Source organism: Balaenoptera physalus (genome assembly GCF_965194825.1).
Source record: "Balaenoptera physalus genome assembly, chromosome: 6".
NCBI lineage: Eukaryota > Metazoa > Chordata > Mammalia > Artiodactyla > Balaenopteridae > Balaenoptera > Balaenoptera physalus.
The window spans coordinates 59,459,486-59,486,926 of NC_138885.1; the positions used below are offsets into that span (position 1 = coordinate 59,459,486).

At 35.6% G+C, this 27,441-nt stretch overlaps 1 protein-coding gene across 9 annotated transcripts in view; it reads left to right on the forward strand.

Annotated features, from left to right (window-relative positions):
• Positions 1-27,441, forward strand: part of LOC309662305 (sodium channel protein type 2 subunit alpha) — a 162,090-nt gene that overhangs the window by 81,466 nt on the left and 53,183 nt on the right. For 8 of the 9 annotated variants that reach the window (XM_082464837.1, XM_082464838.1, XM_082464835.1 and 5 more), the window contains 11 exons: positions 230-320; positions 1,048-1,176; positions 1,752-1,843; positions 2,726-2,998; positions 5,673-5,736; positions 7,299-7,440; positions 7,582-7,788; positions 9,165-9,452; positions 14,412-14,759; positions 21,254-21,386; positions 25,694-25,932. In XM_082464837.1, the coding sequence (XP_082320963.1) occupies positions 230-320; positions 1,048-1,176; positions 1,752-1,843; positions 2,726-2,998; positions 5,673-5,736; positions 7,299-7,440; positions 7,582-7,788; positions 9,165-9,452; positions 14,412-14,759; positions 21,254-21,386; positions 25,694-25,932 (2,006 nt within the window). Of the gene's footprint in view, positions 1-229; positions 321-1,047; positions 1,177-1,564; positions 1,657-1,751; positions 1,844-2,725; positions 2,999-5,672; positions 5,737-7,298; positions 7,441-7,581; positions 7,789-9,164; positions 9,453-14,411; positions 14,760-21,253; positions 21,387-25,693; positions 25,933-27,441 lie in introns of all 9 variants that reach the window. The other variant, XM_082464842.1, reaches the window with a different exon arrangement.

Genomic DNA, 27,441 nt, shown 5'->3' on the forward strand with positions numbered 1-27,441 from the left:
TTAATCTTTTTCATTACTAAAATCACATAAGTAGCCTCCAAATAATTGATGGCTTGGTCTGACATGACTTGGTTATGGAGTTGTTAAAATTACAGAAATGGAAAAAGCAAACTCAATAATAAAATAATAAGGGCATAAAAGTTCTAAACTTCATGGTGGTGAAAGACATAATGGTGTATGAAAGTGAAATTTTCCACTGAATTTTGTCTTCCTTGACGGTGTTCTTCTACTTTATTCAATGTGCTCATTATGTGCACTATTCTTACCAACTGTGTATTTATGACCATGAGTAATCCTCCAGACTGGACAAAGAATGTGGAGTAAGTAGAAGATTTTTTAAAAAATCTTGCAATATTGTTGTCCCTTTATGTGCATTTAACATCTTGAGACCTCATCAGTTTCTTTAGCAAGTCTTACTAGCTACTACAAACCAGTTAGACAGTGATTCAAGTTCATTTCAACCACTGATTTTCTGTAGGACAAAGCTTGCACTGGCTCATTAAGTTGCTCCAATTACTGCACTGATTTGACTGCCAATATTTGTAGCTCTTTATCTTCCTTATGAGTCTCACACTCTTTCAAAGGTCATCAGTGATTACTAATATCTGATGATAAAAATTATACCCAGTTTGTATGTTCTTTTCCTCATGGCTATCACCTTTCTATGTTTTATTAGTATATATTTCATGGCTGTTAATGATGCACATTTTATTAAACAAAAAATCTTCATTTATTTTTGTTAATAACTATTTCCTTAAATTAGACCAAAACTAGTGTATTTCGGGTAATATCTTCATATAGAACCATATTATTTGGGCCTTCAAATGAATTAATGTAGCAAGTACAATACTCATTTATAGTCAATGAGAATGTCTTTCAGAATGTAATGTTTCTTCCTTAAGTACTACCTAAGGTCTACATTATAGGGAGACCAATATAGAACTATATGGAAGCCTCTAATTTGTATTTGTGGTTTTTCTCCTTTAAGACATGTACATGTAAATTACCTACTAGATCTTTAATGTGGGCTTGGCTATTTTCTCTCAGGTACACCTTTACAGGAATTTACACTTTTGAATCACTTATAAAAATACTTGCAAGGGGCTTTTGTTTAGAAGATTTCACATTTCTACGGGATCCATGGAATTGGTTGGATTTCACAGTCATTACTTTTGCGTAAGTATCTTAATACATTTTCTATCCGGGAAGAGTAAATCATTAGTGGGAGCCTACACTGTATTTCTCCTTGGTGGTTTCCCTTAACAGATCAAGCATTTTTCTTGGTTATTATGTGAATTTAGGATATTTTTCTTCCAATCAGATTGTGCACTTTGGAGAAATTAGGGACTATCATAGTAAATTACATGGCTTTGATTTCAATTAGTGCTGTAAAGCAATAAAATAAGTTACCCAAGTAACAGAGATTATGATTGATGACAATGCCATTTTTCTCTTAATTGGGAAATCTGATGACAACACTCACTGAAGTTGAAAGATCTTGATGAAAGACCAACTTAGACTTAGATTTCCCTAAATTCTGAATAACTCTGATTTAATTCTACAGGTATGTAACAGAATTTGTAAACCTAGGCAATGTTTCAGCTCTTCGAACTTTCAGAGTCTTGAGAGCTTTGAAAACTATTTCTGTAATTCCAGGTAAGAAGAAACTGGTATAAGGTGGTAGGCCCCTTATATCTCCAACTGTTTCTTGTGTTCTGTTATTGTGTTTGTGTGTGAACTCCCTATTACAGATATGTGACAGAGTTTGTGGACCTGGGCAATGTCTCAGCGTTGAGAACATTCAGAGTTCTCCGAGCACTGAAAACAATTTCAGTCATTCCAGGTGAGAGCTAGGTTAAACACCGAGGCTGACTTTAGCAGCATTGGTGCTACAATCACAGCTTTTGTGCGTAAGCCTTGTTGCTTCTCACCTATTGCAAATAAATTTGTAAAAAAGCAAGAATCAGTACATCATATTTTGGGTGGATTTGATTCTTTGCTTTTACTAGTTGCTTTCTTTAAAATGATCTGTTCTAAATCAGCCTTTGAGTTTAACAAGTTTTTGCATGAGGCATTTGCAGTAACAGGCTACGTGGTTTGCGTCCTCTAACATCAAGCTTTCTGCATAGAAGCTAAACTGTAAGGCATTCAAACTGCTGCAGATTTGACCAGTTAGGTCTAAAATTGGTAATTTTCTTAACTTCAGATAAATGAAAGAGCAAGGGATAGCATGAGTGCTGCATGGGGCTCATTTTTCAGATGTCTTCCTTTTTTAACCCATACTCAAGCTTGCAGAATTCACAAGTATATAACCTCGTAATTCAGTGGCTTCAAGATTTCTTACTACTTTATTCATATAGATTTTTATAAAATCAGTAAGAGGTTAGGGAGTAAGACATCTGCAAATAAAGGCAAAAATTTTATACAAGGTTGATGTTTAAGCATGAATAACAAAACCATTTCTTCTGCTCTAAGGAGTATTTGGAAATACACTTTTGGTTTATTTCCATTCACGGTTTTCTAATGAACATACAAATTCTGCTTTCATTCATTTTCACCAGCTAGCAGGCTTTTCATGAAAATGTTATTCAGTCACAAACATTAAACTAATATTGTTGGCATTCTGCATGACATCTTTATTTTCCAGGACAAGCTCATGATGCTTTGTCTGTGAAGTAGCTGTCGAATAGTATATTTAAATTCCTCCCTTTGATTTTATGTGTAGGCCTGAAGACCATCGTGGGCGCCCTAATCCAGTCGGTGAAGAAGCTCTCAGATGTAATGATCCTGACTGTGTTCTGTCTGAGCGTGTTTGCACTAATAGGATTACAGCTGTTTATGGGCAACCTGCGAAACAAATGTTTGCAATGGCCCCCAGATAATTCTTCCTTTGAAATAAACATCACTTCCTTCTTTAATAACTCATTGGATGGGAATGGTACCATTTTCAATAGGACAGTGAGCATGTTTAACTGGGATGAATATATTGAAGATAAAAGTAAGATATACTCTTTTAACCATTAAGCTGTTTAGTCCTTTAAATATTAAAATATATATATAGTGAAAATTGTCTCAATTTTGATGTGAACCAAATTACTTAGACCAATTTAAGATAGTATATATGATACAGAAATCAAATGGTATCTTACTCCTTTTTCCTTATCTTTCAATCAACGTGATAAAAGTTACCATTTGAAGATGTGTTCTTTTCCTAAACCAGTCTTGACAGCAATACAATATAATGCTTTATAAACAATAATATTTATTTGTTAGGGGTTGATCAGGAGTTTTCAGTCATCTTAATAAATAAATAAGTAGTTTGGACTATTCAATGTATTTTACTGAAATGGATTATTAAGAAGACTGAGGAAAAATAATCTGCCCCTATTTGGTTTGACTCAATATATGTATTGAGTGCATATGATGTATCTGGAAATGGAGAAACTAAGATGAAATCTGAATTTGTGTACTCATCAGAAAGTTAAGCAACCTCAGTCCAGCAAGTTACTTATTGATGAGAAAGTGTAAACTCAAAACCTACCTTTATAATATTCTTATTCCAGTTTATCTCTTTGGTATCAATCATTGTGTTAGAGTTGTTTATCAATACAGTTTGATTTTATTTTAGAGATGGACATCAGAGTATACTTATGATATGCTTTAGTATAATTTCTTATCATTGAAGCCAGCCCCTCTGTCATTGGAATGTCCAAGTCCCTCCCTCTCCTTATGCAATTAGCTAGCCAATTTCCATTGATCTCTTGATTATCCATACTCCATTGGGATACTTAGTCCGAGGTATCCTTCATGGTTTTTAGAACCATGTGAAATTTTATCACTTCTCACATTATATTAATGTTTTAAGAATTAGTATTCTCATGAAGATTTTTACTGAAGAGATTAAGGTTCTTTGGACAAGTGAATAAATAAAACAAATGATTTCATTATTTATGAAATTTCCCATTTATTAATGTTATAATAACAGCACAGTGACAATCTTTGCACATAAATCTTTTCTCTATTTCTGATTGTTTCCTTCAGATAGATTTCTATTAGTAGAATTTTGGGGGGTTAAAGGGTATGATGAGATTAAGGCTAGGGAGACATAGTGTCATATTGCTCTCCAAAGAGGTCAGACCACTATATACCTCCTACAGCAGTGGCCATCTTACTGAATTCTCATTAATATTGATTATTACCATATTTTAACATCTTCTGATGGAAGGAAAAGTGTATCCTCTTTTTAATTATTAATGTGGTAGAATCTATAATTGTTTATTAGTATCATTAGCAAGTTATATATTTAATGTAATGTGAATTATCTGTTGACATTTTTACCTGTTATTCTATCAGGTGATAGTATATTTTGGGAATTCATAAGATCTCTATAATTTATCAAGTATGTTAACATTTTGTCTTTTTTTGGCGAATATATTCTCCAGCTTGTTTTTTCTTCTTATTGTTTGTTTTTGGTCCCTAAGTGATTCTGATTTTTAGGCCATCAAGTCATCAAATTTGTTTTCTTTTTTTCTATATTTAAGATTATAAAATGCTTCTGGATTCAGAAATAATAAAAATTTTCACCTAGATATTCTGCATATAAAACAAACACCTGTATATTCTGCATATAAAACAGCCACCTGTATATTCTGCATATAAAACAGCCACCTGTATATTCTAGATTGAAAAGAAAACCTACATATTTTTATATTATATTAATGGACTTGTCTTTAAATCTTTAATCTCTAAACATCTAGAATGATTTTTTGATATATGTTATGAGGTAAGGATCTAAAATTTTTTGTGAAATTATGACCCAGATTGACCTACATAATATATTAGGGTATTCCTTGAATATAGGCTTTTAAGTATTCCTGAAAACTATAGTAAAATTTTTTTGTGGGGGTTATGTGTATGTTTTTTTAATGTATATGTGTCTGTGTGTTTTTGTATGTGAATATGTAAATATGTATGTTTATATATGTGTATGTTTCCTGAGATCATCTTTGCAACTTATTAAATTTATATATAAGGTATTCCTTAAGCATAAAAAATAGGTATACTTAGAAAATACATATCTCCAAAGAAGGAAGTTTATCTTGAAAGACAGTATTCAAGCCAAGACTCAAAGCAAACCACTTACTTACAGTATCATGGAAAGAGCAAACAGCTCAGTCCACTTTTCACAAGAAATTAAGTTAAAATTGGTAGGGAAAACAAAGGTCTGAATCTAGTTTGGGTCCAGGCAAAATGTAGTTGTAAAATAAAATGTTATTTCATGGCAGCATTTAGAAGCAACAAGGCTTTCCTATCGCTCACTTTTTGTGCCAAACAGCCTTAATTTGACAGCTATTTTTTGAATTATCCCAAGCAATTTGAGTTTATATTTGCAGTAAATGCTGATAGAGAATGCTATAATAGTTATTCCTTACCAAAAAATTTCTTTTTAAATCAATTTTCTAAATATTTGTTTAATCAAAAATGTTTTTTGATATTTGTTTAATATTCAATTATTATTAAAATATTTTCATTTAGCCTTATACATATTTATTATTTTATCAATTTCATTATGGTTTAAAAAAAGGTAAGCTTTGTTACCTAGGCACAATGGCTGAAGTGTTTTAAGGGTTTTTTTTTTAATGATTCTTTCTATTCTTCGCTCTTTTAAATAGGTCACTTCTATTTTTTGGAAGGGCAAAATGATGCTCTGCTTTGTGGCAACAGCTCAGATGCAGGGTAAGTGATGTTTTGTGTTGAGTCTCAGTCCACACTGCTCCGTCGGCCTTAATAACCTGCTACCTTCCACCCATCCAGCCCCTGCTTGCTCCTCATTCAAAGCCCTCCATAAATTCCACTTCACGCTGACTCTCAAAATAGCTGGGATAAGTGTGGATTCTCACCTCCTTCACACACTCACTCATACGCAACAATTATTTTTCCATACTAGGTCACAGCTAATCTTGCAAATTAGTTCAACGGAAAATATAGGGAAAAGCAGTACATATACATAAGAAGCTTAAGTTAATAGAATTCATAAGCATGTTCTTTTATAAGTGTGATATTCTATATAAGCTAATGTGGTCTCCATGGCATAAAATGTAAGATATCTGAAGATAATGTCAATATCTGAGGTGTGGTGAGTACATGTTTAGCATATTTTAGCAAAGCGGTTAACAGCATAGACTGGAGAGTTTACATGAATTCAAACCCAGACTTCACCATATAACGTCACCTCTCCTTGCCTTGATTTCCCCATGTGATAAATAGGAATAATTATAGGGTGGCTGTGAGAATTAAATGGATTAATGAATGTTTAGCTATTACAGCATTCAATAAGTACTTTTAATTATTATGATTGGCATCATGTGAATGCTTGTTATTAAGAAGTATTGTACCTGGAGCTAAAGCAAGGAGGAAAATTCAGAGAAATAGTTACCTTTCTCTAGTTGACAAGATTTTAGAATCATAGACAGAAATCTAATGTTCCTTCTGTGGAAGATGATATTGTGGACATTAGTAGCTAATACCTGTAGCAAAATTCCCAATGGTATCAGCATCAGGCTTTGCATTTGGCTCATGTGATAAAGATTGTGCTGCCTTTATCTCCAGATCTTAGTGATAAGTAAAACAGACTGATTTTAACTCTTTGTCTGTACTATACTAAATGTTTTACATATGATATCATATTCAATGATTGTAAGTTTGGGAGGCAGGTTCTGTTATTAGCCCTTTCTTACATATGAGGTTCTCCAAGACTAGCAAGTGTGGGAAACTTGCCCAAGGTCTCGCAGCCCAGAAGTGTCAGGCACAGTATTGAGGCCAGGTCAGCTTGATCATTAAGGTCATACTATGAAACCTTCACTCTGCAGACTCATTCATTCCTCTCAATGTGCCCCCACCATCTTTTCTTTAGCCCTCATGCCTACCTCCACATTCAACACACTTCTGCCTCTAGATGTCTTCAGTGAAAATCAAATTTTTCCCTGTAGACTTATTTTTCTGTTCATGTTCACAAATCCCAGAAGATAGTAATCATGATATGATTGCTTTTATGTGGAGACATGATAAATATAATAATGACAATCATGAATCACAGAGGAATCCACAAATAGACTTAGCAGATTCTGTTGTTACGTAAATCAGTCCACTTAAGTGCTGGGTTGAGCACTGACTAAAGTGAGAGAAATCTGCTTTCCCTGGTGTCTCATAAAATGGATATTGGCGTCTATAAAAACAGGAAAGCCAGCCATCCAACTTATAGTTACTGACTTCCTCTCTTTCCTTTAACCTAATAACAGCCAGTGTCCAGAAGGATACATCTGTGTGAAGGCTGGTAGAAACCCCAACTATGGCTACACAAGCTTCGACACCTTTAGCTGGGCTTTCTTGTCCTTATTCCGTCTTATGACTCAAGACTTCTGGGAAAACCTTTATCAACTGGTGAGAACAGATAAAATGATTCTTCTGGGAAGCATGAAATACTGAGATCAAGAGAATTGCTATAGTATACTTTATTACTTAGAGTGTGAGCTCATAACATCCTGTATAAAATTTAATAAAATATCTCTTCCATTTTTGCAGACATTACGTGCTGCTGGGAAAACATACATGATATTTTTTGTGCTAGTCATTTTCTTGGGCTCATTCTACCTTATAAATTTAATCCTGGCTGTGGTGGCCATGGCCTATGAGGAACAGAATCAGGCAACGCTGGAAGAGGCTGAACAGAAAGAAGCTGAATTTCAGCAGATGCTTGAACAATTAAAAAAGCAACAAGAAGAAGCTCAGGTATAGTAGCAAGCATCGAGCCTTTTTGTGTTTGTTTATCTCAGCTCTCTGACCACACTGTCGAGATCAGTCATTTAACGCACAAAATCAGCAGTGGTAATTGATATTCGAAACAAGTCATATGTATTTGGTAAGTGTTAGGAGCCTGTTTGGTTATTAGGAGATTATTATTTTATTTTGATGATTACTTACTGTCAATAGTAATGGCATCCAAACATGACGAATTATAATGACTTTGTTGACATTTTTTTCTCCCTTGTGACCCTTTATTCACTCAAGCTCACAAAGTAGTTATACCTAAATGCCTTCAGTCGAAGTATTTTCTTAATCTTCTGAGGAAGCAGAATTCAGTTATAATTGCTTCTTCGTTAGCGTTGCTAGAGGTGGGAAAGGTCAGAAAACCAGGATCAAACTGAGAAGATTATTTCATAGAGTCTGGAAGAAAGACAAAGACCTATTTAATATTTATTTTCTATTTCAAGTGTTTAAATGCAAGTTTGTGGATCGCATAAGGAAAACACTGGTACATAAACATACTAAATCATTATATTCTTTGCCTACTACTCTGTAAATCCTGTAATTTGGCCTGATGAGGCTTCAAAATAAGGCAAGAATTTCTCTAGTTATATTTGTTTGACTTAATGTCATTAATCCAATTGCCTATATTCGTCTTTTCTTGGATGTAGAGTACAGTTCCCTTTTAACACGGAAAATCCTAAATATCAATATGTAATAAAGATCAGATAAATAAAATATACTGGGCTAGCAGCAACAATACTGAGCACTTTATCTTTCCAATAACTGTACTGTTGAAATTTACAAATTCATTCAGATGCCATGATCTGGGATTTTCTTATATACAATCTATACTCTGCTTTTGTTGTGCATTTCTTAGTGAAATAATCATTTTAAGTCAAAGAGAAAAAAAGGTTTATTGAAACAAAATACTTAACTGGATTAAATTTAATAATTTAGACTGGCACTAAAAGTCATTGTCAAGTGGAAGCGTGATGGATCAGGCTAAAATAGGAAACCTTTAGTTCTTAAATTCTTTCCTTCTTATGATATTGTTTAAATCACAGAAGAAAATCATTATGATATTTGAGTATCTTATTCATCTTATTAGATAATTAGAAAGTGTAGTGTGAGGCTACAGGTTGAAGATCTTCATTGAAGTCACATGTATCATCTTCCCCTTTTCTGTTCATTTTAATTCTTTAATCGGTCTAACGACAATGCATTGTTTCCCAGATACATACTAGAATGGAGAATCATTTTTCAAAATCACATATTCATGATACCAAAGATAAAGTAAGCAGTAACATAGAGTTTTTCAAAGTGTATATGCAACTACCATCTCCCTTGAACCCTTCTAGGCAGCAGCTGCAGCAGCATCTGCTGAATCAAGAGACTTCAGTGGTGCTGGTGGGATAGGGGTTTTCTCAGAAAGTTCTTCAGTAGCATCAAAGTTGAGCTCCAAGAGTGAAAAAGAGCTGAAAAACAGACGGAAGAAAAAGAAACAGAAAGAACAGTCTGGAGAAGAAGAGAAGGAAGATGGGGTCCGCAAATCTGAATCTGAAGACAGCATAAGAAGAAAAGGTTTCCGTTTTTCCTTAGAAGGAAGCAGGCTGACATATGAAAAGAGGTTTTCCTCTCCACACCAGGTAAAAATATTAGATTATATAAATTGCGTTGTCATAACAAACACAATTTTTTTAAGATATGCCAGAATTTGGTTAGATAAAACTGCCTTCTTCCTGGATGGCACAATGCGTTCAGAATGGTGACGATCATTGAGTGTTTTGGTTATCACCTCAAGGAATTTGTGAGTTTTACAACTTTTTGGAATTCAGAAGAACATTTTTAGAGCATAGATCCCACTGGGCTTGGGAAAGCTTGTGATTCTGAGACTCCTCAGGGCAATTTTCTACATGAGGAATCATCAGCAGATTGTTACTGTCCCTTCTTAGCTGTGGTGCCTGGACCCAGTGAATTGTAGGTTTTCTGAGTGACAGGTTCCTGGAAGTGAAGAGTGGATTCTCTCAGACCATCTGTGCAGTTGTTCCCATGCACGTGCGAACTTCTTATGAGGAGTGTATTCTTCGTGTCCTTGTTTCAAGGGAAACCGAAGCAAAATTTTTCTAAAAATGTAATCAAAAATTTTAGGTAGACGTGCACTGAAGAAGATTTATGACGCTAAATAAGCAGTTGTGCTTAATTGCTCTTGATTATCTGTGTCTCATGTTTAAGGAGACTTGCATGAAAAGAATACCTTGACTCATATAGTGCAGAAAATGATATCTAGATGCTTCTGGCTTATGTACCAACACAAGCTGCTGAAACTTTGAAATTTAGGATCCTTAATTGTCTTTGAAATTACCAAGAGAATTACCAGAAATACAGCTTTTCAGTAGTGAAAGCTTAATATCCATACAGTTAACAGTCACCATTTGAACAACACCGATAGCAGTGATAATAGCTAACACCTACGTGGTGCATTGCTACTTGAAGCCACTCACTACAGCCCTAGGGTGGTACTATAATCTTCATCCCCAGTCTGCAGATGTGAAGACGGGGGAAGGCTGGTATTCTTCGGTGAGTGCCTGTTTTGTGCTTGGCATTCTTCTTATTCTACCATAATTAATGTTAACAGCCCTGCATAGTACTACTTTCACTATTCTTTAGGCTCAGTGAAGTTAAATAATTGCCCAATGTCATCTGGTTATTAAAGGTTGAAGCGGCATTCAGATTTGGCCTGACACTGATACCCTTGAACTTTCCACTGTATCAGGCTGACTAGAAAGAATATCTTAAAAAAAAAAATCTTTTTTTTCCCCTGGCGGTCCAGTGGTTAAGACTTCACCTTCCAATGCAGCGGGGTGCAGGTCCAATCCCTGGTCAGGGAACTAAGACACCGCATGCCATGTGGCATGGCCAAAAAATTTTTTAAAAATAATAATAATAATAAAAGAAATAAAAATATTTTTAAAAATCTTAAACTGTTGAGGAAATTTACTATTTGATTTCATTTAAAAGATACATATATTTAGGATTATACATGCTCTTTGTACATTTTTTAGTATACACAGTCTCACATAGCCTTATGTTTAATACATATAAATTTTTATGTCAGCCTGATTCACTCCAAGTCCAGGTAACATTATAAGATAGGATAAATTAAAGGCTTAGTGAGGTTGAATTCAAATTTGAAGTAGAATTTGTTTTTAAATAAATTTCAACATTTACTCACCCCTATTCATGTTGTTGTCACAATCATTATGATTACATTAGTGGAGATACTAATCTTAATAAATGTGAATTTTTAAAACATCTAATCCCCTTTTTAGAGCATTGTTTATTTTGAAGGAAAGGAAAAGGAAAAGGAGGGAGGGAGGAAAGAAGGAAAGTAAGTTACCTGAGGAAAAACTACCTAAATCTGAACTGCAAACCAACAGATACCACAGAGTTATTCCAATTTGCTTCATTTCAAGTCCGATAGAACTAATTCTAGGCAAAATAGTAAAGTCTGAAAATGTTAGGCTCTATCCCATCTGTTTCTGTAAATTTTGTCCAGAGACATAACATTTTCCCCATACTGTCTTCTTAAAACCTCTGCTTCCTAGTTGGGCATTATAGGTGATCACTCACACAACATGTAATATCTGGCTCAAATTGATATTCGTTTCTGAAGTGGTATGTGTATAAAAATAGAACTAAAGATTTTTATCTGATAAAGAAGTAGACAAACAAGTAACTAAGAAGATGGAGAGGGCAATGGAGAGGCACAGAGAGAGAGAGAGAGATAAAGGAAGAGAAAGAAGGGGAGGGATGCTGAAATCATATTAATCCCACTTTGCAAGACGCTGTAAGTAGTACTGAAAAATAGTGAACCAGGTTCTTAACCTGGGTACAGTGATGAAGGGTCCATAGCTTTTGTTAGATTTTTCAAGGGCCTAAGGCCCAAAAGTATTAAAAACTATTGTTTTGTAGTGACACGATAGGCAACTGTGTTGGTAACCATTTTTACTTTCATATTGAAAAAAATATAATGTATACTTTTACCATAGGATTATAATTTTCGCAGTAGAGTAGGTGGATTGTATGAAATATTTTTTAGACTTCAATATGACTTGTTAGTGTGGGAGAAGGGAAAGAAGAAAGTCAAGAGTGCAATCTCTAATGACGTCTCAAGACAACCTGAATATTTTATTTTGAAGCCTTTATAAGATACTGTTGACTTTCTGAAATTATTATTTCCCTCCATATTTGTGATAAACCAGGAGTTTTTAGAGATCCATTTGGTATGGCAGATTTTTTCTTACTGTCCATCCTCTATTTGTGGCATAGCATTTGATTGCTATGGATTTATGTAATCAATGTAAACAGTGGAAGTTGATGCTAACAGATGGGAAACAGTCATTTTTCATATAGCTGCCATATGTAAACTATGCTCTTGTGTGGCATAATTCACCTTTGAACTTTGAGAAACACTGTGTGCAATTTAATAACTTATTTCTCTCCAGCCCTTCTATTGGCTCTAATTGAGGGGAGTACTGGTAGTTAAAATAAAAACTCTTACTAAGAGTGGTACGTATACATAATTTCTACTTTATTTCTTATTGCCACGCATTTCTTGTCTGGCTTCTTTTTGAGGTAATGATAACCAGTAGGTCAGAAATTCTGTAACTGTTATGTCCTTATAGCTAATTCAAAGTCCCTTGTGAAAGGAGAGAAAGGAGACATGAAAGAAATTGGATAGTGTAGGAGAAGTTTAAAAAATACTTGTATTGGGGACTTCCCTGGTGGTCCAGTGGTTAAGACTCCACACTCCCAATGCACAGGGCCCGGGTTTGATCCCTGGTCAGGGATACTGTGTGCTGCAACTAAGACCTGGCACAGCCAAATAAATAAATAAATATTAAAAAAAATAATAATAATACTCATATGGAAACAATAAAAGAAAAGAATAATGAAGTTGATAACAGGATGAAAAAACATGGGTATAGGAAAAGAAGAAATAAGTTCTGCTGTGGGAGCAGATCAGTACTCTTAGATGTGTTTCTGTAAATAATGAATAAGATCATATAACATAAGATAGTGTTTAAAGATTATAGACATTTTATAGATGTTTATAGATATTATTGAGAAGATCATTCTTTAGCTGAAAATAAAATTAAATGTATACTTATTAGTCAGGGAATGTAAAAAATATATGGGTACAAAATAATAATTTTAGTTAGCTTTAAATCCTTTGGAGATAAAAAGATGAAACTAGTAATGGTTAAATGATAAAGTTGGTATTCTATTAATAATCATAGAAATCCAGCTTAAGCCAGCTTAAGCAAAAAAGAGGATTAAATTATATAAATGATATCAATGAGTAGCTTTAGGCACAGCTAGATCCAAAGGCTCAAAACATGTTATCAGGGCCAAGTATTACTCCACATCTCCAGGTTCCTCCAATATGCTGATAAGATGCCCACCATGGCTCCAAACTTACATTCAATATTTTTTAGCAACCTCAATCGAAAATGCACCTCTTTCCCAACAATTGTACAAGAGATTGGTGACTGTCAATGGACCATGCAGGGTCTCCTACCCATTTTCAAACCAGTCTCTATGGCCAGAGGCATGGAATACACTCATTGGCTAGACCTGGGCCATGGTCTTGCCTGGGGAGCAGTTCTTGGAGATAATTGGGGTACTGTCAACAGAAAAAGGACAAATGGGTATTGGACAAACAGAAACAAGTGCTCACTAGAGTGAGGTTGTAAAAATAGACTAGTAATAAACAGGAAATGATTCGTTGTGCTCAGTGGTACTATGTTTGAGAATCAAAGTAAACTGAATGATGGCAATGACATTGTAGCCATCTAGAAAATTGTCAAATGGTTGTGACCAGATACTTAGTGAAGACCAGGTTTTTGTAAATATGGTGCTCTTTAGATTTCTTGAGACAGAAGAGTGAAAATCAGGGAATGAATCATACAGTTCTTTCAGCTTGATTTGTTTAAATTATTCATGAGGACCGTTACGAAATATGCAAAGGGAAGGAGAGAAGTTGCTCCTTGTTCTATAATTAAACAGACCTACTAGCAAGATTGGTTTTATTTTCCTTGGTGGTGAGATCTGCATCCGGGTGTGGGCACTAGTGAACTCTTACTGGTGTAGTTTTGGCTTCAAAGGATCAAAACGTAGTTGTGTACTTAATTGCTTTCCACTGGATTGTTAAATAAGAATAGTTTCTAGAGAAGGGTCTGGCAAAGATTTCAGTTCTAGGTGCCAGAAATGAGACAAAACAGTCTTCAGGGGGGTACTTCTGACTATCTGAAGTCATGGGTAAAGTAGAAGAAAATGGTAGAAAATGAGAGCTCAGAAGATGAAAATGAAGGAAGGGAGGAAAAGGGAGAGCAAAACAAAAGACCTGAACCTAGTAGAAAGTGCCAGAACCCCACCAGCAGTTGCCACAGGAGCCCTTGATTCCACCTGTCCAATGCCTTACCTTTGGTGAGTCAACAGCTATGAAATGAAGAGTCCAGGCTCATATTGTTCAGGACACCAGCACTTAATTCTGTTCATCTGTTTTTTGTTTGTTTGTTTGTTTCCTTTCTTGTTATCGATAGTCTTTATTGAGCATCCGTGGCTCCCTTTTCTCTCCAAGACGCAACAGTAGGGCGAGCCTTTTCAGCTTCAGAGGTCGAGCCAAGGATATTGGCTCTGAGAATGACTTTGCCGATGACGAGCACAGCACCTTTGAAGACAACGACAGCAGAAGAGACTCTCTGTTTGTGCCGCACAGACACGGGGAGCGGCGCCCCAGCAACGTCAGCCAGGCCAGCCGCGCCTCCAGGGTGCTCCCCGTTCTGCCCATGAACGGGAAGATGCACAGTGCTGTGGATTGCAACGGCGTGGTCTCCCTGGTCGGGGGCCCTTCTGCCCTCACATCTCCTGCTGGACAGCTCCTGCCAGAGGTGAGGCCGGTGAAACCTGCAGCTGTTGGGGAGGGAGCTGTGGCTGGTTGCAGGCAGGAATGGGTTTCGATTTCCACACGTGTGTATTTTACTGAGTCTAACGTCCAAAGGCCAGGGGTCAGTTCAATCAAGTTATGAACTTGTTTTGCCAAATTGTTCAATTCAGACTTTTCTCAAATGAATTAAAAACGTAGGTTGGGTCTCATAGACTATAATTAGAAGTATTCCTTCATCATTATTACTACAGAATGAAACTTGCCAAAAAGTATAGCAACAATTTATCATGCATTATGATTAGTTAATATAAGCAAAGTAAATGCAAGAAATAATATAAATACTTATCTGAAGGATCTTGTTATCTCTGTTCCTTTAAAAGAAGAACTTAATACTTCCACTTGAAGTAGATAGTATTACTAAGTACATCTAAATCTTGCAATGCAACATTCTTCCTCTTGGCAGGTCAGAGTGCTGTAACATTTTTAGCACCCAGTCAAATGACCATTGTACATCTGTGTGGTAAAGAAGCCACTCGAAGTACCTGGTAAAGTCATGTGTTGTAATTGTTAGGGCAGATTTCAATTTTTATATTACCGTCATGAATTCTTTAATAAACATAGTGGCCCTAAATCATGCATATGAAAAAGGGTTTCAACTAAATACCAGATACTTACAGGGATATGTTATTGACATTTCCTTTGTAAAACATAGGTGCTTTTTAAGTTCGGTATTAAATAAGATTTCATTTGCCAATATAAAAATATTCTAGCAATGTCATTGGTTATACTTTATAGCTTACAGAATCATATTAAAATCTTCTCTGTATGATTCTTTTTTTACACAATTCTACTCATTATAGTTGGACGAGCTCTTTAAGCTATATTAAAATCATATGGAGTCAGCTTGCAGTCACCTAATAGAGGAGATTCTTACCTTGGATTATAGACATAGCCACTGATCTTCTTCACTTTTTTTTTTTTTTTTTTAACAAAGCAATCCCTCCAGGACATTCTTTTTTTTTAATTAATTAATTAATTTTTATTTTTGGCTGTGTTGGGTCTTCGTTTCTGTGCGAGGGCTTTCTCTAGTTGCGGCAAGTGGGGGCCACTCTTCATCACGGTGCGCGGGCCTCTCACTATCGCGGCCTCTCTTGTTGCGGAGCACGGGCTCCAGACGCACAGGCTCAGCAACTGTGGCTCATGGGCCCAGTTGTTCTATGGCATGTGGGATCTTCCCAGACCAGGGCTCGAACCCGCGTCCCCTGCATTGGCAGGCAGATTCTCAACCACTGCGCCACCAGGGAAGCCCCTCTTCTTCACTTTTTTCACATAGCCTCTCCCCACCACTTTCTCCCAGAGAAATGTCCAGGTATCCTGGAGTCAGATCAAATCATGAAAAAAGTAGAACTCTGTTGTGAAAGAAACTGGAAGAATGCAAAGGGAATGTCAACTTCTCTTAAAAAATAATCATGGCTAACTATGTACCAGACACTGTCCAGAACACTTTACATGCATTAATTCATTTAGTCCTCACAACAGCCCTTTATTGTAGTTACTAATATTATCCTCATTTTATAAGGAGGAAACAGGCCTGTGCATGGTGGAGCTAGGGTTTGACTCCAGGTATGCTGACTACTGAACCTACATTCTATCCGTATTGCAATATTACCTCCCATTAATTTTCTTAAATGGAAAAGAAGACATGGCCAAGGAAACAAAAACTTTCATTTTAACCCAGTGTATCTCAAAATATATTTCATCCTCAGACTACTTACATCAGAATTCCCTGGGATACTTTTCAAAGTGGAAATTCCTCATTTCCCCCTCCCTCCACCCCTGGGAACCGCCATTCTACTCTCTGCTTCTCTGAGTTTGATGACCACAGGGTCCAAAATTTCATCTATGCAAGATAAATAAATTCTGGATATGTTACTATATAGTATAGGACCTAGAGCTAACAATACTGAATTGTAAATTTAAAATTTGCTAAGAAGGTAGATCTTATGTTAAGTGTTCTTACCCCAAATAGCAACAACAACAATAATAAAAGGAGTGGAAGGAAATTTAGAAGGTGATGGAAATGTTTATGACCTGACGGTGGTGATGCTTCATGGGTGTATACTTATCCCCAAACTCATCAAGTTGCGTACCTGAAATATATACATCTTTTTACATGTCGATAATACCTCAATAAAGTGGTTTAAAGAAAGAAATGGAGATTTCTGGGCCCAGACTTACTCAGACCAAAAGGCCGAGGAGAGCAAGATCAGGGATTTCTTCTGCCTTGACAAGTATCTCACATGGTTCTTACACATAATAAAGTGTGAGTATCACTGATCTTGATAAAGGTTAATTGAACAAACAAAAATAAATCCACAACTTCTTTGCATAAATATAAAGAAAATGTCAGTCTGTCAGAAGATATTTAGCATTTATCAATAATTACCACAAAACTCCTGTCATATCAGAGAGGGTGGGATAAATCTCTGAAGGCAAATTGGGGCAGTTTGAAAGAAAGCCTAGTGTGATCTCTATTTCCTGCTGCCTTGTGTCCGTCCTTCAGTGCTGCAGTCAGGTGTGAGGCAGGGCACTGCAACATGAGCTGCAACATATGGTGCCACATGAGCTGAAGGTGCAGGCCAAAGAAGGGGCTTTGCAAGACTGCAGAGAGGAAAAGAGAACAGAAAATAAAGAGCTGCAGACAAATGCCACCCTCCAAAGCATACAATATCCTGCACTTTACACATAAATTCAACTGAAGCAATTTAACTTAAGAAAGAATTTCCTTGGTAATATCATTAGAGATTTTGGAATCTAGCACTAAAAATTAGACAGATATAGGATTACACATATAATTTTAAATAGAGCAGAAGCGACTAGATGACCTTTAAGTGACCCTATTTTTTCTTTTTCTTTCTTTCTTTCTTTCTTTCTTTCTTTCTTTCTTTCTTTCTTTCTTTCTTTCTTTCTTTCTTTCTTTCTTTCTTTCTTTCTTTCTTTCTTTCTTTTTAACATCTTTATTGGAGTATAATTGCTTTACAATGGTGTGTTAGTTTCTGCTTTATAACAAAGTGAATCAGTTATACATATACATATATCCCCTTATCTCTTCCCTCTTGCATCTGCCTCCCTCCCACCCTCCCTATCCCACCCCTCTAGGTGGTCACAAAGCACTGAGCTGATCTCCCTGTGCTATGCAACTGCTTCCCGCTAGCTATCTATTTTACATTTGGTAGTGTATATATGTCCATGCCACTCTCTCACTTTGTCGCAGCTTACCCTTCCCCCTCCCCATATCCTTAAGTCCATTCTCTAGTAGGTCTGTGTCTTTATTCCCGTCTTGCCCCTAGGTTCTTCATGACCATTATTTTTTTGGATTCCATATATATGTGTTAGCATACGGTATTTGTTTTTCTCTTTCTGATTTACTTCACTCTGTATGACAGACTCTAGGTCCATCCACCTCACTACAAATAACTCAATTTCGTTTCTTTTTATGGCTGAGTAATATTCCATTGTATATATGGGCCACATCTTCTTTATCCATTCATCTGTCAGAGGACACTTAGGTTGCTTCCATGTCCTGGCTATTGTAAATAGAGCTGCAATGAACATTGTGGTACATAACTCTTTTTTTTTGCTTATTTATTTATTTATGGCTGTGTTGGGTCTTCGTTTCTGTGCGAGGGCTTTCTCTAGTTGTGGCAAGCGGGGGCCACTCTTCATTGTGGTGCACGGGCCTCTCACTATCATGGCCTCTCTTATTGCGGAGCCCAGGCTCCAGACGCGCAGGCTCAGTAGTTGTGGCTCACGGGCTTAGTTGCTCCACGGCATGTGGGATCTTCCCAGACCAGGGCTCAAACCCGTGTCCCCTGCATTGGCAGGCAGATTCTCAACCACTGCGCCACCAGGGAAGCCCCACATGACTCTTTTTGAATTATGGTTTTTTCAGGGTATATGCCCAGTAGTGGGATTGCTGGGTTGTATGGTAGTTCTATTTTTAGTTGTTTAAGGAACCTCCATATGGTTCTCCATAGTGGCTCTGTCAATTTATATTCCCACCAACAGTGCAAGAGGGTTCCCCTTTCTCCACACCCTCTCCAGCATTTATTGTTTGTAGAGTTTTTGATGATGGCCACTCTGACCGGTGTGAGATGATATCTCATTGTAGTTTTGATTTGCATTTCTCTAATGATTAATGATGTTGAGCATTCTTTCATGTGTTTGTTGGCAATCTGTATATCTTCTTTGGAGAAATGTCTATTTAGGTCTTCTGCCCATGTTTGGATTGGGTTGTTTGTTTTTTTTGATATTGAGCTGCATGAGCTGCTTGTAAATTTTGGAGATTAATCCTTTGTCAGTTGCTTCGTTTGCAAATACTTTCTCCCATTCTGATGGTTGTCTTTTCGTCTTGTTTATGGTTTCCTTTGCTGTGCAAAAGCTTTTAAGTTTCATTAAGTCCCATTTGTTTATTTTTGTTCTTATTTCCATTTCTCTAGGAGGTGGGTCAAAAAGGATCTTGCTGTGATTTATGTCATAGAGTGTTCTGCCTATGTTTTCCTCTAAGAGTTTGATAGTGTCTGGCCTTACATTCAGGTCTTTAATCCATTACGAGTTTATTTTTGTGTATGGTGTTAAGGAGTGTTCTAATTTTGTACTTTTACATGTAGCTGTCCAGTTTTCCCAGCACCACTTATTGAAGAGGCTGTCTTTTCTCCACCGTATATCCTTGCCTCCTTTATCAAAGATAAGGTGACCATATGTGCGTGGGTTTATCTCTGAGCTTTCTATCCTGTTCCATTGATCTATATTTCTGTTTTTGTGCCAGTGCCATACTCTCTTGATTACTGTAGCTTTGTAGTATAGTCTGATTCCTATAAGTCAGGGAACCTGATTCCTCCAGCTCCGTTTTTCTTTCTCAAGGTTGCTTTGGTTATTCGGGGTCTTTTGTGTTTCCATACAAATTGTGCAATTTTTTGTTCTAGTTCTGTGAAAAATGCCAGTAGTAGTTTGATAGGGATTCCATTGAATCTGTAGATTGCTTTGGGTAGTATAGTCATTTTTACAATGTTGAGTCTTCCAGTCCAAGAACATGGTATATCTCTCCATCTATTTGTATCATCTTTAATTTCTTTCATCAGTGTCTTATAATTTTCTGCATACAGGTCTTTTGTCTCCTAAGGTAGGTTTATTCCTAGATATTTTATTCTTTTTGTTGCAATGGTAAATGGGAGTGTTTTCTTAATTTTGCTTTCAGATTTTTCATCATTAGTATACAGGAATGAGAGATTTCTGTGCATTAATTTTGTATCCTGCTACTTTACCAAATTCATAAGTGACCCTATTTTTTCCTTCCAACTTTGTCTTTCTCTGACAAGGCAAAATATTTTAAATTCTGAGAGACAACTTTTTAATTTAAAGAGCTTTAGTTTCAGAGAGGGGTTATTTCTTTTCTCATTAATTTTACTTTTCTTTCACAGTAAAATTAATTTTAGAGTGACCTAAATGAATGTTTATTCCCATTAATGACAATCCTATCAATTGAGTAGAAAGTCTGCTTTTGAATATGTATGCATTAGAGGCATGGAGTTTAATAAAATAATGTTAATTATTCATAGCACAATAAAGTAGATGAACAGGACTCATATTACTATTTTAGAAATAAGGAAAATCCTCAGAGAACTAAAAGTGACTTCTTATTTATTATTAGCACTCAGACCCACATTAGGAATGCTTGAGTTTTGCCCTTTTTTCCTGTGACCATTAACTTCATTGTTTGAGCTCCTGACATAGGAATAAATTTCTGCCCATATTGAAATTCTGGTGAGTTTATTTTGGAATAGAAACATATCAAGTCATTACAACATTGCTAAAAATCAAAGACCCCCCCCAATTTGATGTTTTGCCTTAAATTAGAGTTTCAATGCCAAGGATGGGTTGTGTTGTAAGTGTAAGACAAAGTTATAGATAGTTCTAAAAATTACTTTTATTATTAAGGATGTTGGGAAATGTTACCTGTCTATAATGAACGGAAGCATTTTAAAGTGGAATTCTCATTTTAGGAGAACATATTAGGGAAGCCTTTAAAGTTCTTTTCATGCATTAAACCACATGAATATATATAAATAAAGATCTAATAGCTCAACCTGTGAGTAAATCAAAGAGTGATATGCTTCAGTTTGAAGTCCTAGATAGGACTGGCTGAAATGCTAAAAGGTTATCTATCCTGTAACAGGCATGATCCCTCCAGCCCAAAGCTCCAAGTTGGAGGAATTAGAAAAGTCCATCTTGATCACAAACCCAGACATCCCTGAAAGCTGAGAATATGATGGGCTTTTAAACACTTCCCAAGAATGATGATTCCAGCAATGTCTTAATGAGCTGTTTACATCTGAGAAAGCATGGTGAATACTTAGTTAAGTAACACCTATTACAGGAACACTTTGGATTTTGCTACCCTTAAAAATAATAGTTATTTCATATAAATTTTATTTTTAGGGCACGACTACTGAAACGGAAATAAGAAAGAGACGGTCCAGTTCTTATCATGTTTCCATGGATCTGTTGGAAGATCCTACAGCAAAGCAAAGAGCAATGAGTATGGCTAGTATTTTGACCAACACCATGGAAGGTATGTCAAAAGTCTTACAGCACAATTACTTGGCAGTGCTCTGGTAATGATGAAAAAAACTCTCATAAATTCCTAGAAAATTCTTCCTGACTCGACACCAAATCATCATTATGTCTTTTACTAAATAAAAGTAAAATCCATGTCCAACACATGGATTCTGTTGTCTCATACAGAGTTTTACTTTTAGCCTCCAGGAATCTACTGCAAATTCGAGGTATACTTGGAATACCACTTTGGTAGATTAAGTTCTAAGTTGTTGAAGCTTGTTATGTGCATGACATAAAAAGGAATGTAATGATAGATGTTTATTTTTATGGTGATGCTAACCCATTTAAATTGTATTAACTGCTTGAGACTCAAGCTATAAACTCTTTTGATTTAACCAGTTGTATAAATGAAAAAATGAAAATTAGAGTTTGATATTAACCTCTTTGAAGCAAAGTTTTCAAAATTTTGTAAAACTACTTTTGCCTCTCTCTGATCAGATATTACAATATCTTAGCTTTCTCTTTAGTTGCAGATTATACGTGAGTAGTGAATAAATTGTTTAGAGGCCTGGATCTTATAATTCCAAAATAAAGACTTTGAGGACAGCTTGATTTGCGATCAATCATTGGCTCTGTGTGTTAGCTTGGGACTCTACACTTGTTTCTTCATCAGTAAAGTGTGGATAATGACGTTTAGATTAAGGTTGTTGTAAAGATTAAATAAGGCCTCATATATAAAGCACCTATGTATGTAGAAGCACCTGGCATGTAGAAGACAGTCAATAAATATTATTATTGGTTGTTTTATTGTTTTGTTAATTCACATGTTTGTGCCTTTCCATACTGTAAGTGAATTCAGACATTAACTATCAACTTCAGCTGCTTGGAAAATACTTTCATGTAAAATATATTCTGTCCTCCTCCCATGCTGTCCTTTCCCCTTTTCTCCTTTTCTCTTTTATAACCCCTCCCTTTTCTTCCCCTCCGAAGTGTGTGTGTGTGTGTGTGTGTGTGTGTGTGTGTGTGTGTGTGTGTAGATGTGTCACAGGAAAAAGAAAGATGGAGAATGAAGGAGAGAGCGCGAACACGTGCTCATGCCTTTCTTCCTGTTAGTTATAGTTTCTCTTGATACTGGATAGATTCTTGCAATAATTATTTTCCAGTCTGAATGCAAAGATCCCGTGATACTAATATCAGTACCAAAAGCCTAAAAGTCACAGCCAGGAAAATCTCACAGTGTAGATGGTCTTACATATCACAGCCATGTCAGTTACTGCAGGACCCAATTTTCATAATGTCCTAATGCAATATCAGAAATCTTTTCACTGATTTCTATGGAATATTAAACTCAGTACGTTCTTCCCCAACCTCGCCTGCGTTAGCTTGCACTCCCTCTTCCCCCCCAGCTGCCAGTAGCTTGCTCCTCCCTGTCCCTCCAGGTAAATCTTTTGAAGATTCTCTGGTCTTCTGCTCCTTGCCATAGCAAAACCACTGAGAGGAAGCTGCCAGTGGTTCTGCTACCGATGTCAGCAGCATGTCTGCTCCCTAAAGCAAGAAGTAGAGAAGGAGACAGGGTAAGTCTAAATTAACAGTCCTACTTTGAACTTCTGATAGCATTAAGTTTGGGCTAACTTAAGAAATTACTTAAAAAACATCAACCCACCACCACAAGATTGGACTTGTCCACTAATTAAGATATGGAGTTAAAAATGAGTGCACCCACATCGCCCTCCATGTAAATGTGTCTCATGGACTTGCTTAGAATGAAAAGGATGTCCTAGAGATAAGTGTAACTTAGGAAGCAGGAGACTGAGTGTTTGGTTTTAATATCTGCAGAGCTTTTAACTTTATATTTATGTGAGGAAAAATGGCTGAGTTTTCATTCTGTTTTTCATTGGTTGTATAGAATGCAAAGCCTACTTTTCTTTATTCGATTATATCTAAACATTTTGAATCTGGCATTAATCAAGGCTTGTTTTTAGCAGTACATAGCGTATACATGCAACTAGAGCTGTCTTTAATATAGTCCTTTTTTGTTCCTAATAACAAACAGTGGAAAGGTGTCTTAGGTTGACATAATCTGTTTATTTGGAGATCCTTCCTTCTAAGTCTAATCATGGTTTAGTTCACCTTTCCTTTTTGGAACCAGGCTTGTTGATCCAGGCTGGCAACTTCTGTTTTCCTTCTTTTGAACTACAGCTAAGTCTTCATTGTCCAGGCAATGAATGAATGGCCTCCTACTTAATGACACTGTAGGAGATAAGGAAAAATGAATTGTTTGCTTTTCAAGTTTTTTAAATGCAAAAGCCATATGGAAATGTTTCCAGGTCAAATTCTTGGGAAGGTGGTGGGAGGGTGAGGTACAAGCACTGAGGAATTGAGGGGAGCCAGCAAAAGATCTAAACTGGGCTGTAAATGATTTTCAGTGTGGATAACCCACCCAGGAATAATGGAGACGTGGCTGTAGTTCTCCCTGAGTGCTTTGTTTTGTTTCAAAGTGTGATATTCTTTTTTTTTTTTATTTTTTAGCATGAATAATTGAATGATTTTATTTTAGAATTTAACAACTCTGCTCCACTTTTTCGTGGTGTCAAGACGAGCAACACTGGCTGCATTTTGCCTTTTGAACTTTTCTCTGATTTACTTTTTTCCACACAGTTTCTATTTGCTTCTCTTTATCTGCTAAATTACAAGTAACATTTTAAGAAATACTTATTCTGACTGTACACAGGCAAAGAGCTTTTTTCAATTCTCTTTTGTTATTTACTGTAAGTAGTAAAGCCTTTTTACCTTCAGTATAAATATGTGTTTATTTGGGAGTCTTAAAAGCTTCTACAAAACAGTGCATAATAACTATATTTATATTTTTCTTCTGATTTACAATTCAACTATTGTTTACTGTTTAAAAAATTACATTTAAGAGAAAAGGAAATAAACTGGATACTTGAAGAATTTCAGTATATAAAGAGACAATTGAAGAATCTACCTCTCATGGAATTCTGTTAAAAATAATAAGGAAATTAATTTACTTTAGGGAAGTAGTAAACTTTATAATATTAGTAGTGAATGTTTATCAGCAAAGCAAAAATCACTACCTATGGTCATGTTTGTCCATTGCATAAACTCTCTTGAAAAGTTTAATTCTTATTAAACTGTACCAGGTTTGGAGGGATATTCCAGTTGCCACAGTAGTAATACTAAAGTGACCAACCAGAGTCATGCTATGGATGAACAAAGAATCTTTTCCTCTATTTTAGTGCTAATCGGTGATGGTCTCACATTTGGCAGGGCAGGTAACAGAGTGTGCAGCAATGATATTGGCAGAAAACAACAACTTCTGAATTCTTTTCTCACTCAGGAGTTGATTAAGAGAGAAATATACCAAAGGAAAAGAGCAGATAATTTCCCACTTCCTCATTCTCCCAAATTCTTTGCCAATATTTACTAAGTTTCAGTATTTTGAGTGTCACCTTATAGATCTGTGCATTTCTGTCTTTTCTCTCCTATTATTTAGTTGAAATTCTTTTTGAAATCATTGTATTTTTTTTAAATAAATGTATTTTTATATGAAATCTTATAAGTTTGGTGTGATAGTTATACATTTTAATATATTAAAATAAATGCATACCATTAAAATTTATGAATTCTACGTATGTTCTACCTAAGCTCCTCTTGTATTTTACCAGTAGTACATAAGTCCCATTTTGTGAAACAGTGAAGTTCTCAGTTTCTTAGGTTTGATATTTCCTCTTCTTTTGTGCCATCTAGTTAAATTAAGAAATACTGCTGAGTTTAATATACAGGCCTGTATCTAATTAGGCTTAACTAGAAACTTTTTAACTAAGACTGGTGACACTGACAAAACTATCTCATTAAAATACACAAAGAACATATCTAATCCAAGAAACTGAGATTCAGCATGACTGATAAAGGTTTTAAAGACATCTCCTGAGAGGTGTTCTTTGATAATATATGTCTTGCTCTATCTGGAACAGAGATGAGCTTTAAGTATACTTAACACAAGTCCTACCCATTAATTTCTGATAGCCTTAAAGATAATTATCAGACTGTTTAATATTGTAGATAGAATCTTGGAAACCATGTTTAACCAAGATAAATTTGGAAATTTACTAGCCTTTCTGTGCCCACACTTTTTATGACAGCTAATCCATTGTAAGTGCTTTCCTGCTCAACCATCAGATTAACCTATAATGCCTTTTAACAACTTTAGATTTTTTAAAAATCACTTTCAGTTTAAACCAAAGGCTGCTTAATAGGAAGGAAGCAGTTTTCATAAGTATTCTAACCTTTTTCTTCCAGAACTTGAAGAATCCAGACAGAAATGCCCACCCTGCTGGTATAAATTTGCTAACATGTGTTTGATTTGGGACTGCTGTAAGCCATGGTTAAAGGTGAAACATGTCGTCAACTTGGTTGTGATGGACCCTTTTGTTGACCTGGCCATCACCATCTGCATTGTCTTAAATACCCTCTTCATGGCCATGGAGCACTATCCCATGACGGAGCAGTTTAGCAGTGTGCTGTCAGTCGGGAACCTGGTAAGGCTCACTGAGGGTTACTCTACCCATTGAAAGAGTTCATGATTGCCTTAATGAATTTCACATATCACTCTCAAATTAAATATGAATTAATTGGTCGTATATACCTGGACAGCAAAAGTTCAGCATCACTTTTTTATAACAAAAATATATTGCTACAGTTTAGCAGTGGAAAAGATTCAAAGATTTTATGTATAGTTTGATTTAGAATTAAATATAAATTGCCCATTCATTACAAAGATTATTATGAATTATGGAGGATATTGATTTATGGTAAAATCCTGATGTGTTTCTCAGGTATTTAGAATAGATTCTTTCAGACATGTCTACATTTGCCAAACAAATTATAAAATATGCCAAGTCAGATAATTTTGAAATGTCATCTGTTCATAACTGAAGATGGATTTTTAAGAGAGGAAATATCATAGAGGTTATTATTTCTGTTTGAATTTGTCCTATAAATTTAAGAATTTATAAATGATTAATTTCTGCATACATTTTTACTTAAAATTTTGTATTAACATTCATGGATACATGGTAGAATGATAGAAATGAAAGTAAAGTGGTCTTTTACAGAGAAACAAAATGAATAAATTCAGGCAACAAAAATATATTAATATCAATATGAGGCTTATTAAGTTCTCATGAACCTCCCAACTTGATAAATGAACATATAAACAGGTTCTATATGATAGTAAATGATATATTCTGAAGTATAATACACAATATTTTTAGGCTCTGAAGTAACCACTATTTTTTTATTATAATCCAGATAGGTCTTAACTGATAAAGTTAACATATATATGCTGACCACTTATTTTGTACCAGGCATTGTATTAAATGGTTTATGTAAAATTCCTCTCTCTAGGTTCCCACAAAGTCAGTCCTTAGGTAGATACTATGAATGTCTGCATTTTACAGTGGGAGAAACTATACCAATGAGAAATTCACAGAGCAATGGAAGCTCTGAATACTATATCAGAGACTGTAAAAGATATTTCGGAGACTATTTTAAGCTGTGACCAAAAATCACAAAACTTTAGGAAAGAACAATAACATTACCTAGTCCAAATTTTTTCACATATATAGGAATCAATTCAACATTATCTATAAAAAGTGAGCAAGGGATCAAAGAAGCTTTATGGAGGTGGATATTAGGAAACAACTCAAATGGGCTTAAGCAAAAATAAAGATAATTCATTACTTCAAGTAACTAAAGTCCATTTGGGCATAGATCCACATTTTAATCTGGCTAGATTCAGGTTCTAAGTCAATGTCATTGGGAGTTAGCTTCTTGCCAACTTTTTCCCAGTATGTTTTTTCATCTCTGGCTGGGTATTCTATTGATGTCAATGGTCTACCAACTTTTATCCTGACACAGCTCTTTAAGCAGAAGGATTGTGCCTCCTAACTAGTGGTTCTAACAAAAGCCCAAGAATTGAATATCATTGGCCTGGTTGGAGTTACATGACCATTTCTAAATCAGTCAGTTAATATGATTCTAGGGTT